This window comes from Ambystoma mexicanum, chromosome 2p (assembly GCF_040938575.1).
Source record: "Ambystoma mexicanum isolate Mex_15411 chromosome 2p, UKY_AmexF1_1, whole genome shotgun sequence".
In the NCBI taxonomy this organism is placed as follows: Eukaryota; Metazoa; Chordata; class Amphibia; order Caudata; family Ambystomatidae; genus Ambystoma; species Ambystoma mexicanum.
Genome location: NC_090923.1, coordinates 1,306,060,736 through 1,306,079,654, shown reverse-complemented (window position 1 = coordinate 1,306,079,654; position 18,919 = coordinate 1,306,060,736). Strand labels below are relative to the sequence as shown.

At 46.3% G+C, this 18,919-nt stretch overlaps 1 protein-coding gene across 1 annotated transcript in view; it reads right to left on the bottom strand.

Annotated features, from left to right (window-relative positions):
* LMTK2 (lemur tyrosine kinase 2) overlaps positions 1-18,919 on the bottom strand; it is a 471,403-nt gene that overhangs the window by 124,744 nt on the left and 327,740 nt on the right. Inside the window, exon 12 of the mRNA XM_069645647.1 lies at positions 461-596. Within this exon, the coding sequence (XP_069501748.1) occupies positions 461-596 (136 nt within the window). The remainder of the gene's footprint in view (positions 1-460; positions 597-18,919) is intronic.

Sequence of the window (18,919 nt, the reverse complement as noted above, 5' to 3'; positions counted from 1 at the left end):
GGTCCCTAGTGCTCAAACGGCAGGAACAGATGTCAGGACTAAGTATATCTGCCATTTCCATACCCAAAAGCTTTTCACTGCACAAAAGCAAACACTTCGCTTGGTTATTGCTCTTGTACTGCGCTTGAACACATTAAGCTTTATGGAGACCTTCCCATCGTATATACTTCTGTTCAAAGACACATACAATATGATCCCGGGAGGATAGCTCAGCGGCAACCTGCGCGCCTTCGAAGCAAGACGACACCAAGCAACACAGGTTTGAACCCAGAGTCCGCGCTTAGAAACCTCTGGGTGTTTAAGCGCGTTATAAGTATGCAACTAAGCCAAAAAAAAAACAATCACGCAACTAAAAAACAAAATTCCTGTAACAGCGCCTCGATGCCCGCGGGCTGTGTGAGCGCTTTAAAAATGTAAAATAAATAAATACACTACCCAGTTCCCAGGTATTTTCAATTACCTTCTTCATCGGTTGAACTTTCTGAGTTTGTGTATCTCTGTAAATAACTGGGACTAGAAGATGAGACTGGGCTGCTACTGGCATATGGATTGTTTGCTTCTGTTGCTCGAGTGCCAAGATCTTTAGTCGGAGTCTCCTACAAAGTAATAAAAATATGAATCATAATTACACTGTAATTAGTTACATTTTGTTTTACCCTCATCACACTTATTTAAAGTTTCAATTCACGTGTTACCCTTTAAGTTATGAACATCCTACTGGACAGTGTTTAATTAGGTTACAGATGCATCATTATCATTACTCCAACACTTAATACATGTAACATGTATTGTTTAGCACTACACTAGAAACTAATTAGCAAAGGAAGAGCGTTAAAATAGCAAGAAAAACAAGCATGAAAGGCAATAATCTGAGACATTACTAGGAAAAGCAGCTCCTGGAGGATCAATTCACAAAAGGTCAACAAAACTAAAAAATAAAAAAAAAGTCAGGAGATGATTTGGCCCCATGTCTGACTTTCAAAGAAAACGTATAAATTGTGGCACTCCAGCAGTCTGTACAAATCAATTTCAAGCTTGAGAAAAGTGCATGATTGTATACACAACAATATGACCCATTAAATTCAGAAAATACTCTTCCACACTTGGGCACACCAAGTGATGAGCACCATCAGACAGTCTTGGGACACAGCCCCTGCTAGTGCATGGGAGGCTGGGCAGGGTGTGTGCACAATGGACATGGAGCAAAGGGTGGGCCTTGAAACCGGGAGAGGCTGTACAACGGTCTCCATTCCGCTTGCACTGGTATGCATCCATGGGCTCGCTCTTGAGCAGCTGTGGCCTGGCCAGGTGGCTCTGCATTCTTGATTTTGCTGGCATCAGGAGAAGGGGAGATCGTTTAGGGCGAGATTGAGAGGAGACTTTCTCACTGCGGTAACAGGTCAGCTTTGAGCATGGCACCCCACTGAGAAACAAAAGCAACCCAGTGGTGGCTGGAGTCACCAAAACCATGCACTAGCGGCATGTGCTGTTGAATAAATACATGACCCTTGGTCTTGAAGCACAATACTCTACCACTCACCACCCAAGTCATCCCCACCTCGCCCCCTCCGTTTCTCTCATTCGAACTGTTGCATATGCCGATTCATGCAACTGCATCACTTCTCTCACGTTCACTCAAACCCTTACCTTCTATCTTAATCCTTTTTCTCACATCCCTCTCTCAACTACCAATCTCACCCTGTCTCACAAACCCACACACCACCTCCTAATCACTCAATGGAACCCACTCCATCCCCAACAACCTCCTTTGCTTGCACCTTCACTCTCTCTAACACCATTCCCATTCTCTCACATCCCTTACACGTTTGAATCCCGCCCCCCCATTGCCTATAAACTTAAAATGCAATAGAAAACGCCAAAACTTAGCTAAAGCTGTTTGCATTCCAGGAGTTGTAGTTGTGGCCTTGCCATTTTCAATCCAGGACTACACGCCACAGAATGCAAAGTAAAAGACATAGGATTATGTATTATTTATATAGTGAAGCCATTTCCAAACAGGTTTTGAGAACGTCGGATCAGTTCAGAATCAAATGTACCAAAGCTTCAGCAAGTAGCTTTTAGTTGGGTTTATACATTTAATTCAAGACTGGTTTAAATGATGATGAATCATAGGAAACTTGAAATCTCAATTCCTGTTTACGATAAAAAACAGGGTTCCAATGTCACATTCAGGTAACAGTTCAGTAACAAATAGCACTTTTGCACCTCTGGCAGAAACTGTACTTAAATAGGCCCATGGCCCAATACATACTTTCTAGTTCATTTCAGCAAACAGTGGGTACACAATGTATGCAATTCTTTGGCAATAGAAACAAACATAGCTGATTTCCGGCAAGACTAGTTAATAGAAGTGTCTCTTGTACTTGTGTTTCACAAGTCCCCTTCCTCCATATGAACAGTATATTTGTGTTGGTATGGGAAGGGACCACACACCATTGCAGAGCCGGTAGCATCCACGTTTCTGCATTCACACATCAGCATCCAGATCTGCATTCACTTAAGCACCATGTCACAGGTCAAATCTCTACCTAGAGACAAAAACAGGAGTGATGGTTGGGCACAGGTTAACAATTTGAGTCAAGAGTATTTTACCCTTTTTTTTGCAATGCTCGGGTATATGAGGGTAAGAAAACATATTTTACTTCAGTAAAATACTTATTTTTCATGTAAGCAATGCCTCTTATAGAAAAGAATCATTTTTGTGATGCAGGTCATCTTCGCATCAGATGTCCTCCATGTGGAAGGCGGTTATCCGGGTTAAGGGGCACACTTCACCAGGTGTGTGGGTGGCATAAAGGGGTCATGCACTTGCATACCTGTTGCTCCCCTTTTTTGTTCGTTAGGCTATTGTCCTTATTTCAGAGAGTAAAACATACAGGTCCTCTTATATGGAGCACTCAGTGGGGCAGAAAGAGGAATGATCACTATTGACTTGAACAGTCACTCTCGTGACTAACCCCAGTTCTCTAAACCAATAGGAATGGAATTATTAAACACACATTAATCACCAGTTGGAGAGGAGGAAGTACATGGACAAAACAGGACTTGATCAAACAGCTTCTAATCAAGATTTCAGTCTATTGGATATGGCTCTGGCCACGTACACATGACTATCTTTAAGAGGGTGACGAGCAGGTAGGGATTTGCTGTGCATAATGCACTTGGATATATAATTAGTGGATTGCTTTCCTTGGTATTGGACAACAAATGGACAAGACGTTAGTATGAAGAGCCAACGTAATTCATGTATTTTTGGAAAATCTAAGAAGGTCCCAGCTGTTCAGATCATGGCGGATGCTCTCTGCATCTGTCGGAACCTCCTAAGGTAGGGTGACATTTACTGGAATTTAATTAAAAAAGCACTTGAGGCAAAAATGCATCCAGAGGACTACATTATTTGCACAAACAAAACTTTTAAAGGTTCTGCAGAGAAGTTCTGTAATTCAATCACTATCCCAGCTGATGTAACCTCAATACAAATTCCTGCCCTCAATGGTGTCAGAGCCACTAAAATGTATACCGTAAGTGCGAAAAGATTAAGGACTAAAACATTAAGCGCCAAAGAGGATTGGAATTTCTCAACTACGAGGACTAAAAATGCACCACTTCAGTATAGCAATTATATTAAGTCACCATACACATTTGGTCCACAGGTGGAATTCTACGACCAGACTGAGGTGAGCTCCCGGCCACCTTCAGGTACGAGCAATTTTTAAATAAAGCGAACATATAAAACCTAAGTGAGCTGCAAATCTATGAGCTGAGAAGCAGCGAAAGTTGAGCAAAATAAAATGTCCGTTTTTAATAAAAAAATAAGGAATTTATACCTAGATCTTGCCTTTAATAAACAACCACAAAGACTGAACTAAGTCAACCATCAACTCCGCTTATGTTGAAATATCACTTGGAAGAACCGGGACACACATGGAACTTAAACTGTTCTGTAAGGAAAAACATTCCAACTTTCTGTATGCACCTTGTACTGTTAATGCAAGACTAGAATTACTCCAACAGGAAGGCGGACTCTTCCCAAGGACCTATAAAAGAGAACCTTGTCTAAAAGGCAACATTCTTTAAGGCTCAGTGACTAAATCTCAGTCTTCTACACTACTCTTGCTCAGGATTATTCCTACCTGCCCATAGAATGTCGCTGTTTTGCATGGAGATCATATGGCAACTCCTTTGATCACCAAAAGGTTGTGTTCAGGGATTGGACAGAGATATCTCACCCAGTCACCCTGAGGAAATCTGTATTACACGTGAATCTATCCTATTCACCTGACCTCACCACTCTTCCCCACCCCGTTGGGGGTCAAAATGTGGAATTTCTAAAAACTCTTAGATAGGTGTCCGATGAGTAGGAGCACATGATTTCCTGCGCCTATTGCCTGTAAAAACTAGAACATACCTTGCAGCAACAGGAGACCACTTCCAGGGCATATGCTCGAAGGTCAATGAAAAGGGTTAAGAATGACGAAAGTGATTGTACATTGACTGCTCTTCGGAAATTCGAGCATTGCCTAGGGATAAAAGAGTTGAATTGGTACATGCAAGGCAAAAAGCATGGAGCCATTCAATGCAAGATCCAAACGTATGCCTTCAGAGAGGAGACCAAAATAAAAGACCAAAATAAAAGGCTGATAGATTCCTGCCTCCAATGTGCTCAAAGTGAATGAAAAAATTATTTGCATCTCAATATTTCAAAAGTGTAAACTCAGCAAAAAAAGGCTTATAGCTAATAACCACACCAAAAGAGGCTGGCTGATCGGAGCCCAAGTACTGCAATATTTAGTGAAATGCCAAGATTCCAAGACACTGCGTGTATGTCGTCCCCACTGGCATGGGGCCAACGATAATTAGCTTCGAAGATGGCAAAGGAAACATCACAATCTCCCAAGAATGCTCTTGCACAAAGTTGTGAGCTGGATTAATGGGCAAGCGGCAAAAAACATCCATGAACAATACATGGAGCAATGTGCACACCATGGATCGCTGAACAAAAAAAGCGATAATTGCAGTTAGAGGAAGAAAATAGGTGCCCACAAGCTGAAAAGCCAATAGGATTTCAACCATGGTGCCCATTTTCTTTTGTATTCACATTTTACAAAAATGTACATTACAGTGCAGAGGACCCCCACTCTCCTTAATAAACACAAATACAAAAAGATTGTTAGAAAGAATACTTGAACTGGTAAGAAGTTCAGGATGGAGCATAGGTCAGCAGGAAAGTGGAGCCAAAGGGAATACAACACCACAACCTTGTTCAAAAAGACCATCCCTATATTGCACCCCTTCCCAAATTCAAGCAGCTTTTGAATCTACATTGAGAAGATTAAGTGTGGTAAAAATGGTTAACTATATGAGGGGAAGGGACAGTGAAGGAGTGCGCAGAGGAGGTAGAAGTCTGAACCAGTCGGACAGATAAAAATATGAGTCATGAGTGATATCCTCTAATACAAGAACTGATATCCACACACTATACAGCAATGGTAGCTGATAAGTTATGGTATACTTCTATAGATCAATATTTGAGACCGAGGCAGAGCTTAACCTTTAGGGATTCCAGCATCATTTGCTCATAGGTCTGACATTTGGAGTTTATTATGGAGTCTCCCTGCCTCCATACGAAGGTGAGGCTCAATTTCTGAAAAGCTGGCCTACAAGGGCCCCATCTACAGAGCCTTGAGCTATCTAGAGGTGGGATCTGCTGGGCTATCCAAGTTGCAAGCCATGCCCTCAGAGGGATGCCATCCAAGAGTTATAAGACCTAATATGACCAGACGCATTCATACTCTCAAGACTCTGTCCCCAATTTCTGTATGTACTCTGCGAAACGTCATTCTAGCCATACCCAGAGCACAGGCAATATTTATAACCTAAGGGCACAGCAAGAGATTCAAGGCCCAACGTCTCCTGTGTGGGTCCTTTGGAAATCACAGGAGACCTGCACAGATTTACTAGATATTTACAGATATTTACTAGTGAAGGAAATATCCATGGGGGAACAAATGTCACTGGATTTCATGTGCGAGAGGGGAGTGTTAGGGAGAATTCTCAGAAATGTGCCAATTCCCTCCACCTTGGAGACACCCAGCAACTTTGCAGGATTTTGAGGACTTGATTTTTTTACCTGGAGAGAGTGAGACCCTTTTCCAACTCTCTCATGTATTTTAAATGTGATCTTTGAACTTGGTTTCTTTTGGTTGTGGAGTCTGAAACTCCATAGGCATCATCTTTTACATGGTGTTACACAGCACCTTCAGTGCAGTGGCACAGGGGGTTTAAATACCTTCTCTTGGATAAACTACTGTTTCCAAGAGCAGGAAAGTGAAATTGACTTTACTTATGATTGTAACTTTCTAGATCCAGCACACACCATTTTACAATAGGGTGCAGGAGGGGTTACATTGGATCCCCTTTATCTAGCTTCTCATGTAACATTTCTAGGTTACCCATTCCTCACTGAATGGCTCGTGGCAGTGGTTTACTTTTAACTACCGTGGTGTGGATTTACCGTGGGCTGCGTTCACAGCTACAGTAAAGCACCCAAGGGTGCCATTTTCGTCAAAATGGCCTGGTCTTTTTTCGCCATTTCTTTGTGGAAAGATCCCTTGAGATTTACTCTGCGTGCCAGGTTTGGTCCCCTTGTTCGCTTTGCCTTTGGCGGGATTCACGAGTGAAGCCCGCCTATGGCTCCAGGGTGTCTGGTGGGGCAGGAGGTGAGGGAGGTGCCGAAACTCTGTGCTTACTCTCCTAGTAGACCAAAATGCACTCTAATGATTGGCCGGCTGACTGGCCGGCAAGTACAGCCACCCTGCTGGTGCACTGACAGCGAGGCTAGAATGAATGGGAGAAACCTGCTTGGAAGGCAGAGTCGATCACTGGACGAAGGAACTGTAGAAGAACTTTAAGAGGATGCCTGCTGCAACTCCTGGACCGTTGGTTTGGCCAAATTGTATCGACCGAGAAGCCCCTGCAAGGACGACTTCTCCCCTTCAGTTGGTGGGACCAATCAACTCCAAAGTAAGCCACATGGACATCCTCTCAAAGCTGGTCGAGTATCCACTGCAGTCGCCGCTGGAACCGGATAGCCAGGGAGAGGAACACCAGTTCGAGGTCCAGGAAGATCCTCCGGACTCCCAGGAAGCAGGACTGACCGAGACTGAGCCACCTCAGAGTGCTGGACCCCAGATGCAAGGAAAGTACAAGGAAAGTACATCGACAGCCAGAAACCGCAGTGTTGCGATTTGCAGCAGACACAAGGAGCTGGAACACTGAAGTGCCACTTGTTTGAAGTTGGCTTGTTTGCGAGCGGTGACTGTCCCATTGCAGTGCAGGAGTCCCCAGAAGTCTTCCCTCTTGTCCACATGACTGAGGCACAGGAACAGAAGTCATCTACTGCACTTTTCTTCAACATAAAAGGTACTGTACAGTCTACTGTTATCTGTTGGTGAGACTTGTTGTGGCTGCTCTGTAGAGTTGCTGACAGCTTCTTTACCTCAGAAGCCTAAACAGCTTGTGGCCCTACTTTGAATTCTTCCATCTCCAAAGACTTTTAAAACATAGTGTAAGACTTTTACCTACCTCTGAGTTTGACCTAGACTTTGGCTCAAATTGACTTTGACCGGCTCCCTGAATGACTCTTCTTCCCCCTGTGAATGTGTTTGGTCTTCCTTCCAGGAAAGGGTTAACTAACTTTCATTTGGGGGGGGGGGGAGCGAGGTTTACAAAAGTACTTATCTGCTTTGAGAAATATTTGTGAGATCTCTTGTTGGGTCATAATTACCTTGCTCTTTGACAAACTCTTAAATCTGATTCTAAATGCAACAGTGATATATTAATCTCCCCAGCACCCTCATTATTGAAGTACCTGAAGGTGTAGGTAGTGTCTGTGGGCCATCCCAAAAGGGTACTTATTGATTTAGAAATATTAAGACTATTTCTGAAGTTTACTTGAGTGTTAATGTTATATTGCCCACTTCTGAAGAAGGCTTACTCTGACTGATAAATTGTTTAATCAGGAAACCTTGAATGTAAGTGTTTATTTGAATACCTGTCACTGTGAATCTCTGTGCAACTCCCCTACAGCTCACATTGACCCCTCTTGAGATAAGCCTGGCTGCTCAACATGCTACCAACCTGTGTAGTACAAGCTTATACCAAAGGTTGGGTTCCTATTGCCAGGAGGTCAGGGTTGTTGTAGTGCACCCAAAGGGCACTGCATACAATCGTGGCAAACAGGGAGCCCTTGGGAGTCATGGAAAATGAGTACTAGCTGTGGATTAAAAGAGAAAAGAACGATGCAAGATATGGTGAGCAGTCCTGTGGCCCCAGCCACAGACATCCCTGCTGACACAAGTGCCATACCAGTTGTAAAGTTCCCAGGGCATAGAGTGATCAAAGTTGCGTGGCTGCAGAGGGTAACTAGTGGTGGTAAAGGAGTGTGATGCCAGGGAAGAACTACCGACTGGAGCCAAGATAGCCACTGGGGCAGCTGTATTTGCCTCAGCTTAGATCAATCCAAAAAAACTCATACAATACCAGACCAGTAATAGCCAGAGACAACACTTGGTAGAGAATGGAAAGCACAACAAAAGTCTATAGCGAAGCAAGGAGGGCTGCAGCAGACTTGCAGAAGCTAACCGAGGGAGCGAGGAGAAGATTCCTGGACCTCAGGAGAGGAGCCATCAGCAGGACTGAACAGACTAGGAGAGTCAAAAGCATTGAGAGTACTCTGACAACTTGGCTAGTCTGCCAAGTTGCTGATACAGAGAAATATGCATGTTCGCAGAGTGGGAACACCAGCAGAGCCTGAAGGGACAGACTACTTGCCAGTAAGCAACACAATATATCCAATGGTATCAAGGTACAGTACCCCCTCCCCCCAAATCCTGAGACAGGTTTTGTTGCGAGAGAAACCTCAGTTGTATCCAGCAGGTAGGGTTGTGTGTGGGAACAAGCCCTACAGATAAGGGGTGCATAGGCCACTTTTACTCCATACAAATGGGCAAATGATCCTAAACAATAAAATCGGGGAGTAAAAATATTCCCAACAAAAAATAGTCAGACACGTAGGACCTTCTGCTCCTGCTTTCGCCCAGACAGCCCCATGGAAAGGTTTGGACCAGTAGTGCACATAATACCACAGGAAGAAACTATTATTACTGCCCGATTGGACGAAGTAAACATGTATATTTTTGAATGTGTATGAAAAGGAATAATTCCCAAAACATTTCCCTTTTCCAGTTAACATTTTTTACTAGATTGGCCACCATGGGACGCACGTGTGAGTTTCACCTCTGTGTGAGCTCCGTGACGGCAGATCCCTGACGAGAATTGAGCCCCCATCTCGTGACCCCCCCAAACCCAAAACCAAGGAAAGGCGGGTGGAAGACCCCCTCCCCCCCACAAATGGTAAAAAACCTGTTCGAAATCGGAGTCAGGAAGGTGATGAAATCCGATGGTCAAGGGGCAGCTGGCACAGGCCTGCTTCACGGTGGAATTGAGCCCTGAAGAGGCCGCGCAACAATCAGAAGAGGACCCTGCCCCCCCCCCCCCCGACTGCGGGATTGCAGTGAGGCCCGACCTGACTCCCTTTCTGTACTGCCCGCACACCTCGTCGTGGCCCAGAGAAGCACAGAACGTGTCTCGCGCTGGGCCCCGTGGACCTGCGCCGCCCGAGACACAAGCCTGTGCTTCCACGAGAGGCGGCGTATGCTCGCCGTGGAGGAAGGTAAGCACCCCCCCCCCCATTGCCCACGGAGCTGCGCACCAAGTGCAGCCGCGACACGTGGCTGCTGAACCTCCTGCAAGGGGGGGCCCCTCTAACACCGCCTGAAGTCGGAGCCACAGCGCAACGCCACCCCCCTGCCCCCCGCGGGAGGCCACATGCCGCGAGGACTCCCTTGCCGTCACAGAGCCGGTGATTTAGACCCTCTGGTGGGCAAGGGGAGGGAGGGGGGGGGGGATAGAGGGGCGTGCAGGTCTCTAGGAGCCTGGCGATGCTCCAACAAACAGAACACCTGCAACCCTGGGCCGATAGCGCCCAAAAAGTAATAATTAATATGTGGGGCCCTTGAACACCCGGATATGTCCATAAATCACGCCTCCTGCTCACAGCACAGCCGGACCAACCCCAAGAGGTGCACAGACCTGAAAGTCACCTTGTCCCAGACACCAACATAACATGGGACGCTGACACCTTTGTAAATTACAACAGAGTCCGGAGGCTCCATTCATATGCTCCTTGGCGCACCCCACTGCACAGCGTGTTAAGACACCAGAGTGACCTGCCCATGTAAATGTGCAAAGCTCCACGGAAGCCCAAGCGGCCAGCCCCTAAAGTGGACAACCATATAAACAAGAGCCGATACATGCCCACAAGTCATAAATAACATCCAATAGCAGGCCCAAGGGAGCCACCCCGCCCATAAAAGGAAGGGTCACTTTTCCCGGGACCCACGCGTCCCGACACCGAAGCACACCAAAGAACCCACATCAATCAGCTATCGCAGCACACCACACTACTTCCACACGTTCTACTGGAAAAGAAGTAACGACCCCAAATAAGAGCAGCAACTGATAAGGAACACACAAGGCTGCCCAGAACAATCACTAGCTCCCAACCCCCGCAGGACAGAGCCACATGTCCGAGGATCCGGAAGATCGAAGCGCCAGTCCACTGCGACCAAGAGCCCCCAACAGTGCGCACACCCAATCAACGAGCCGTACGTACCACTCTCCTGACGCATAGTGACAAGGGGACGCCGGACTTCGCCCTGCACCTGGAATCATCCTGAAGCCAACTGGGAACACGGCAGTGAAGTGGGTAGGGACACCAATTCAGGGGCGTGTGTCTCCTCTACCACAGTCACACCCTATGAGCATTAAGATGAAACTTGCCAGATACTCCTACACTCCAACCCCACCGACTCCTGCTACCGTGTCCACAGAGAAAATGGAGACCTCAGAAACAGGTGCAGCTGCCACCAAAGGCGATATCGCAGCCCTGCTCAATGAAATAAACATGGGAGCCAATTTAGGCGGCACAATAGATAAAATAACACAAAGAATGGATAACATCGAAGAAAGACTGGAAGGAGTTGAGAATAATTGAGCCTAAATAGACACACTTGAAACCCAAAAGGACCTCAAAATAAGAGAAATAGAAAGGAGAGAGGAGGAATTCAGACTAAAAATGGACGACTTAGAAAATCGTGAGAGGAGAAACAACTGACGCTTTTTTGGCATTCCAGAGCGCCAAGGTGAAACGGAAGACGACCTCAAAAAAACCCATACATGACATCATCAAAATCCTGTCGGCGGACGAGGATATCGATGAGCCTAAAACAGAGAATACACAGAGCCGGAGGCCGACCTGGCAGGCCGAGATCAGTCCTCGTCAGATTTCATCGATAACCAAGACAGAGCCAGAATACTAGAGAAGGCCAGATCAGACAGGCCCCTTACACTCGGAGGCGCCCAGATAACCATCTTTCAGGACCTATCCTCGCTTGCTCTAGCGCTGAGATGCCTCTGTGTCCCACTCACGAAAATTGCTCAAAGATCAGGGCACATATAGGTGGGGATACCCCTTTCTCTCTCACCTTCGAACACAGCAGTAGAAGGATACAGCTAAGATCCAAAGATAAAATCTGTGATTGCTTCGCCGACCTTCTAGGACCGGCACCAAAGTGAAAGGCTCAAGAAAATACAGAAGGGGCAACAACATTCCGGACAGCGACAAATGAGAACACTATCACGCAACCCGCGCCCGAGAGGCCCGAAACTCAGTGACGCAACAGGGTTACCCGTCATGAGCTACGGCATCCATCCGGGCATCACTGCATAGACACTTGTCAGGATCCCGGCGACTCACGCACCTCTGATGCAAGGCCCGCCTCATAGAAGGGCCTCCTCCTTGGAGGCGGACTGGAGCAGTCGGCTGACGACATGCCATGGAACCGCATGCATCACTACAGTTTTCACTTATACCAGTTATTGTTTCGTATTGAAGTGTGGGGGGAGGAGCGGGAAGGGGGCTCAAAATGTTACTTTGATACTAACTGCAACAGGGACCATGAGGTAACGGTCCCCACCGGTGGTCTGACATTGCACCGGCTGCATTCACTCAGTCCAATCCGGACGCCACTAAACCAAAATGCAGGCCCTCGTTGAAAAGGGGAAAAACAAAGTGGACAGTGGGCGAGGGGTATCACGTTGGATACCTCTAGGGGGAGGGATGGGGAGGGCAAATTAATACAGCACAGCTCCGGGCGGCTATGGGCACCTATCAGCCCACTTCCACTAAGGCAGCACCCAGAGACAGAAGACAGGACTCGATGCGCAATCCAAGAAGACGCACAAATGATCGACAGACATGACGCGACAGGCTTGGCGCAATCAAAATTGCCACAATGAACATCAAGGGACTCAACTCCCCCACCAAAATGTCACTGGTGTCTAGAGAGTTCAAGAGGGCGAAGCTAGACATACTTTTCTTACAAGAAACCAGATACAGCCGAAGAGAGGAGAGGAAGGTCGTGCACGCTAAAACAGGCTCCGAATACTGGGGCTCTGGCCCACTCAAGAGAGCCAGTGTCGGCATCCTAATCAGCAAAGAGCTTCGATTCGAAATCTTGACAACCTGGGCCGACGTAAGCAGAAGAGCACTCTTACTGGTCGGCAAAATACAGGGCACCACTATCGCACTTGCATCCATATACACCCCCAACTCTGTGAAGTCCAGGTTCCTACAACACACAGTCCCCAAATTCATGACCGAAGCAGAAGGCGAAGTGATCTTGGGAGGGGACCTCAACACGTGGATAGACCCAGAATGGGACAGACAAGCCGGAAACCCACTAGCGGCTGCCCCACCAGAATCTGGTTGATCACAGGTTACAGACATGGACGCCTACAAACTCAAGGATGCATGGCGATACATAAACCCACGGCAGACAGGCTTCACGTTTTACTCCGCGCCCCATGCCACGTACACGGGAAACTACTACCTATACCTTACCACAGACCTCACCGAGGCGATGTCCACATCCATTATACCCCAGTAACATGGACGGACCACGACATGGACACGGCCACCATCAGTTGGATGGCGCTCCTCCACAGAAGCTCAAAATGGTGTTGTAACGAGACTCTGGAAGGACCCGATATTCCGAGATCAACTTAGGCAGGACATTGAACTGTACTTCGAGCAAAACAACACAGGTGAAACCTCCGTAAATACAGTATGCGAAGCGGGCAAAGCCACGTGGAGAGGGATACTCATTAAAGGAGCAGCTAAGAAAAGAGAATGCCAACTCATAGAAAACAAGCTCTGAAACGAAATAACCCAACTGGATCACAGTGCCCAATCAGCCAGCACCGATAGAACCCGAAAAATAGAGGAAGCCAACGACAAGAGGGAGGAACTGACAATTCGAAACCGATCACATAGTCCGCAAGCTTCAATATCTAAAACGGAAACAATATGGAAAAGGGGACAAGGCAGACGTTCTGCTCGCCGCGAGACTACGAGGGCAGCGCAGGGAAAGATGGGTGTCAACAATACAAAGTGAGGAAACGTCCCACGGAAACCACCTGTCCAATATCCTAGCCTCATTCGCCAGTTTCTATGAGAAACTATAGACCTCAGCGGCCGCCCCACACCCAGAGGCGATTACAGAATATATGAACAAGGTATCCCTTCCACGCCTACCCCTGGACATAACGGAAGCCATTGACGCCCCCATCACAGGTGAGGAGATAGAAGAAGCGATTAAAAAGGCTCCCAAGAGGGAAAGCCCCCGGAAACGATGGCTATAAAGCAGGGTTCTACAGGACTTTCACAGACACCCTCCTTCCATTCATGGTTGAGCTCTTCAATAACATCCTCCAATTGGGCTCTGCTCAGAATCTTTCTCAGAGGCGCTCATAACGGTTATCCCCAAGGAAGGCAAGGACCCCAAACTATGCGCATCATATCGCCCGATTTCCCTCCTAAATACGGATGCCAAAATTTACAAGGAGGGTCCTCACCAGGCGACTGGAATCACACATTCACGCCATAATCCACAACGATCAGGTGGGATTCATCCTCGGCAGACAAGGAGCGGACTCTACCCGGAAGGCCCTCCACCTCATACATGAAGCCAAGAAAATACCGAACACACCTGCACTATTAATCGACGCGGAGAAGGCATTCGATAGAGTCTAATGGCATTTCCTGGAAGCCACGCTACAGAAAATAGGCTCGGGCCCTGCACTCCGACAAGGAATTAAAGCAGTTTACACAGCACCTCGAGCGTCCATAGTAAACTCCCAGTACTCACGTTGGTTCCTTCTACCCCCCTCACCCCACCCCCCCCCCCCCCCCCCGAGTAGAGGGACAAGACAGGGTTGCTCCCACTCACCAATATTATTCGCACTGTGCCTGGAACCGCTGGCGCAAACGCTTAGGACAAATGACGGTGTGGAGGGGATGCAGGTGAATGGCAGAGAATACAAGTTGGCCCTGTACGCGGATGACATCCTGCTCCAGGTGCAGAATCCAATGACATCGATCCCCCAAGCGATCAGTCTTACCGAAGAATATGGTGCACTTTGGGGCTATAAAATTAACAAAATCAATCTCGTCCTCTTCCCGCTCCACGAACCCACTCCGGACCAACGAACGGACCTAGAGCGCCTCAGATTAATCATCGGAGGCCTAACGCTAAGGTACCTAGGGATCAACCTAACGAGGGACATCAGAGACCTGTACGAGGCAAACTTTCTCCAACTCCTGGCCGTCCTCAAAGCAGACCTCACAAAATGGAGACCTCTCACAATCTCCTGGCTGGGGCGCCTGAACGCCATCAAGATGGTGAGCCTTCCACGCTTCTTATACCCCTTCCAAGTATTTCCTGTGACAGTCCCAGAACACTTGTTCAAACAAGTGAAAAGGGCACTCACCGAATTCCTATGGGATGGAAAGACACCAAGAATACCGTACGAGACCCTGATACTACCCAAAGAGCAAGGAGGGGTTGGCCTCCGTGACATCGAGCGATACCATCAGGCCGCCCAACTAAGGGTCCTCATTCCACATCTACGACCACATCTACGAGACAGAAAGTAACTGCAATGGGTCCAATTGGACAACGACAACCTAACCCCCGCAACCCTTGCAGAATGGCTATGGGTCCCCAGACCAAAGCTCACGAGAAGATTACGCAACCACCCAATATTGGGAATATGGAACATATGGAGGGAAGGGAAAGGGATGACTGGCGTCATCACATGGCCATCCCCCTTGAGCCATCTCTGGTCCCCCGGGATCAGAGAGGAAATCCCTGAACACTCCAGATACCAAGATTGGTTTGATGCCGGACGAGAGGGTCGGCCAGCTGTGGAGAGGGGATAAATTCATATTGATTACAGAACTAGAAGAAGCCCTCCAATTGCACCAAATCCCGATCTTCAGGTACCTACGTTTGAAAGGCGTCTTATCCAAAAGGGAATGGAAAGACGAGAAGAGAACTCACGCCCTTTGAAAAAATCATAGATACGACCACCACAAACAAAGGCTTGATAGCTCACATGTACAGCGCCTTGATCTGTAAAGATCGAGCCCCAAACCTCTGCCTCAAAGAAAAATGGGAAAAGGACTTTGCCAGAGAATTCGAACAGCAGGCATGGGACATCATTTGCGCAACACCATCCCGAATATCAATCGCAGCACAATATAAGCTGCATGCAATAAAGCTACTACACAGATGGCAGTACAATCCATACAGGCTTTCCAAAATGTACCAGACTAACAGTCCGAAATGCTGGCGACAATGTGGCATGGACGCCAATTACTGGCACATGTGGTGGGGCTGCCCCAAAGTTCACATATACTGGGACAAAGTCCTAGGCTGGATCAAACAGACGGCATTGACCGGAAGTCATCCCCCCTCCTGACTTTATTTGGTCTGGAGGAGGAAGATGAGGAGCTAATCAGAATAAAGGGACTGGCGTCCCCCACTACTATTGGCTGCTAGGGCGGGCCTGGTCATTAAATGGAAATCCCCTTGCCTCCCAGTTAAAAAGGAATGGGTTAAGATTGCAATGACCATTTATACAATGGAGAAAATCCCGGCAGCCCTCCACGATAAGGCCGCACGACACGAAGAAACTTGGGTGTGATTTTGCTAATCTACATGTTATACGCACGGAAGAGAACAAGCCAACACAAAGACCCTAGAAAGCAACACCCACTGCAGGAAGCAACCACTGCCTGACAAGCTACAAGTCAACCAAGCCCGTCGCATACTCTGTCACACACTCTGAACCCAAAAAGACCGCCTGAGATAGACGTCTCGTCTTGTGCTAACCACGAACTGAACTTTCGTCAATGAACTGGAAGAATCGAGAAAGCCACCCGGGGGAGGGAGTGGACTGAGAAAATTTAATACAATGGGGGGGAGGGATAACCCACACGAAAGTGCCTTTTACGTTCCATAACTATACAACTTTGATGTAACCGTGCGAATGTAACACGCAGGTAGATGTATGCATTACCCTCATGTTTTTAAACCAATAAAACGCAAATTTAAAAAGAAAATACAATTTTTTTACTCGTTTTTAAAATACTCCCATTGGGAATTGGACTTACATTTTCACTCCCTAAAAATCACTACTTCCAACTTTAAAAAACAGGGTGTAAAATACTCCTGCTTCAAAATCTTAATTGGGGCACTGGTGGGTAGCCTAAATACATTAGAAGTATAACGTGTGTACACCATGTGAATGCTAGCATAAGGGAAATTAGTTTCACTGGCTATTATCAAACAGAATTTCTGACCATGGAAGCCAGAATAGCTAGTAACGTCATCCAATGAGGTTGCTGTTGCAAGGGCTACTTTAGGGTACCATGCTCAGATTAAATACCTCTGCAGGCCGGTCAACAGCACAGTCTGGTTCAGGAAGGTCTCTGGGTAAAAATAGACCTCTCCTATAACATCTCATAGATGGAAGAGTTCGGAAATCCTTGCCATAGGAAAAGAGGGAAAATAGAGGGTGGTAGTTCGCTTTTGTTGCAATGCTTCTAGAAAACCAGTGACGCATCAATCATATCAAGGGTTTGGTCAGCGATCAGAAAAGGATCCCCAGGAACAGCTGCCAGCACTGACACTTCCAAACCCAGCAGGGAGATCAACAAAAACAAAACTGGCTTCTCTCGGAGGTCCTCCTGCATTTCCTCTTGCTTTTATATAGCCCAATATCAATCACACCCATTGGTCGAGGACCAGTTCATCCAATGTATAAAGCGTTATCACTTCCAATGGACTGCGAAATGGAAGGAAATATTTTAGGCCAGCCTATAGGACACTGGGTCAAATTCCCCTTAAGTAATGCAAACGAAGACGTTGCCTGCTACAGATGTTCGCACAAGTTTACAACTCGTTAAAATGTATTGACTCAGTCACAGCATTATGTCCTTGCAGGTAGTGAACATCTACAGTGCTCTGGTCACTTTCTGTAGCACAAATGCTCCTCCTGTGTTTATACCAGTGTCCTTGGAAACAAATCAATAGACGTGGGTAAAAAGCGACATGGGCACTTGCCAAGCAATGTAGTGCTTGAAATAAAATGCACCCAAACATATTTGCAAATAGAAATATTCAATCTATATGTTAGGAATATTTATTGAAAAGACAAGTGTAGGGATCCAATCTATGGTCAAAAAAAATATTGACATATATATTGGGATTATCCAATCACAACAAGATTCATAAGTAGGTCATTAGTAGGTCAATTGTTTCTCAAAAATATGTTTGGAACCACTTCATCACCACCACACTACAGTGCTAGAAGGACGAGAATGGTTTTAAAATCTGCATTGCATGGTAATCAGGACAGAATAATGTAGCAAAAGTAAACTCATTGCCTGTAACAGGAGCTTTGAAGTGCAATATTGATTTTAGGTTCAATGTCCTAGGTAAGACTACCTTTTGGGGTGCGGGAAGGGTGGCAAATTGTTCCTCTGGTAATCAAGATCACAAATATAAGTAACACAAATAATCTGAACACATACGTTTGTGGGCATGTTGGGGTTGACACAACTAAAGTTAATGTAGACATGCCAATGGTCAGCCAGAATTTCTCTCCAGTCCTTGCCTCCATAACAGATCTAAAACTGCAAACCTACTGTGACAGGCTATGTTTTTCCACGGCTGTAATTTAAATAAATGTGCTTAAAGTGGACCTGTGGAGCGTCCACTACAATAAAACCTTTTTTAAAGTACATGATTTACATTCTAGAAATATATATAGTTGAAAGGTCTCCAGAATACAAGCTGCTATATACGGAGTAATATGAAGCTACTGCGCTCTGATGAATGAAAGGTAATAGTTTAGTTGAAGGGTAGCCATGCTAAACTAGGAAAAAAGATATTGCAACAACAGAGAGGGTACTGAAATCGCATTAAACTTGCAATTAACTGGAGCCTGCGTTTGGAACAGGCTAGCAACACACAATCACACCAAGTGACCTTTTAGTAGTGGAACAATGGCTTCCTCAAAACAATTCTTCTGACCGGATTGAACACTTTGTGGAAACCCTTAATCCACGAAATGGATTTAGGGTTTTAAGATGAGCACCACACCCCGTGGGTAATAATAAGCAGCGCTCAGATACCTGAGGGTTCGTAGCGCTATATAAGTGCCAAATTATTATTATTATGTGTTTTTGTAGTCAAATCACTAAACAGAATATGCTTACATGTAAGGGAAAGCAGTGAAAATAGACCGCTGTACAGAAAAATTGAGAAATGAACCCAGCCACTGCAGCTATTACATATGATTGCCTCTCTGCTGTAGTTGAAGTGCATATCCAAGTCTGATAGTTGATGCTTTCTTTCAAGTAAAAAGT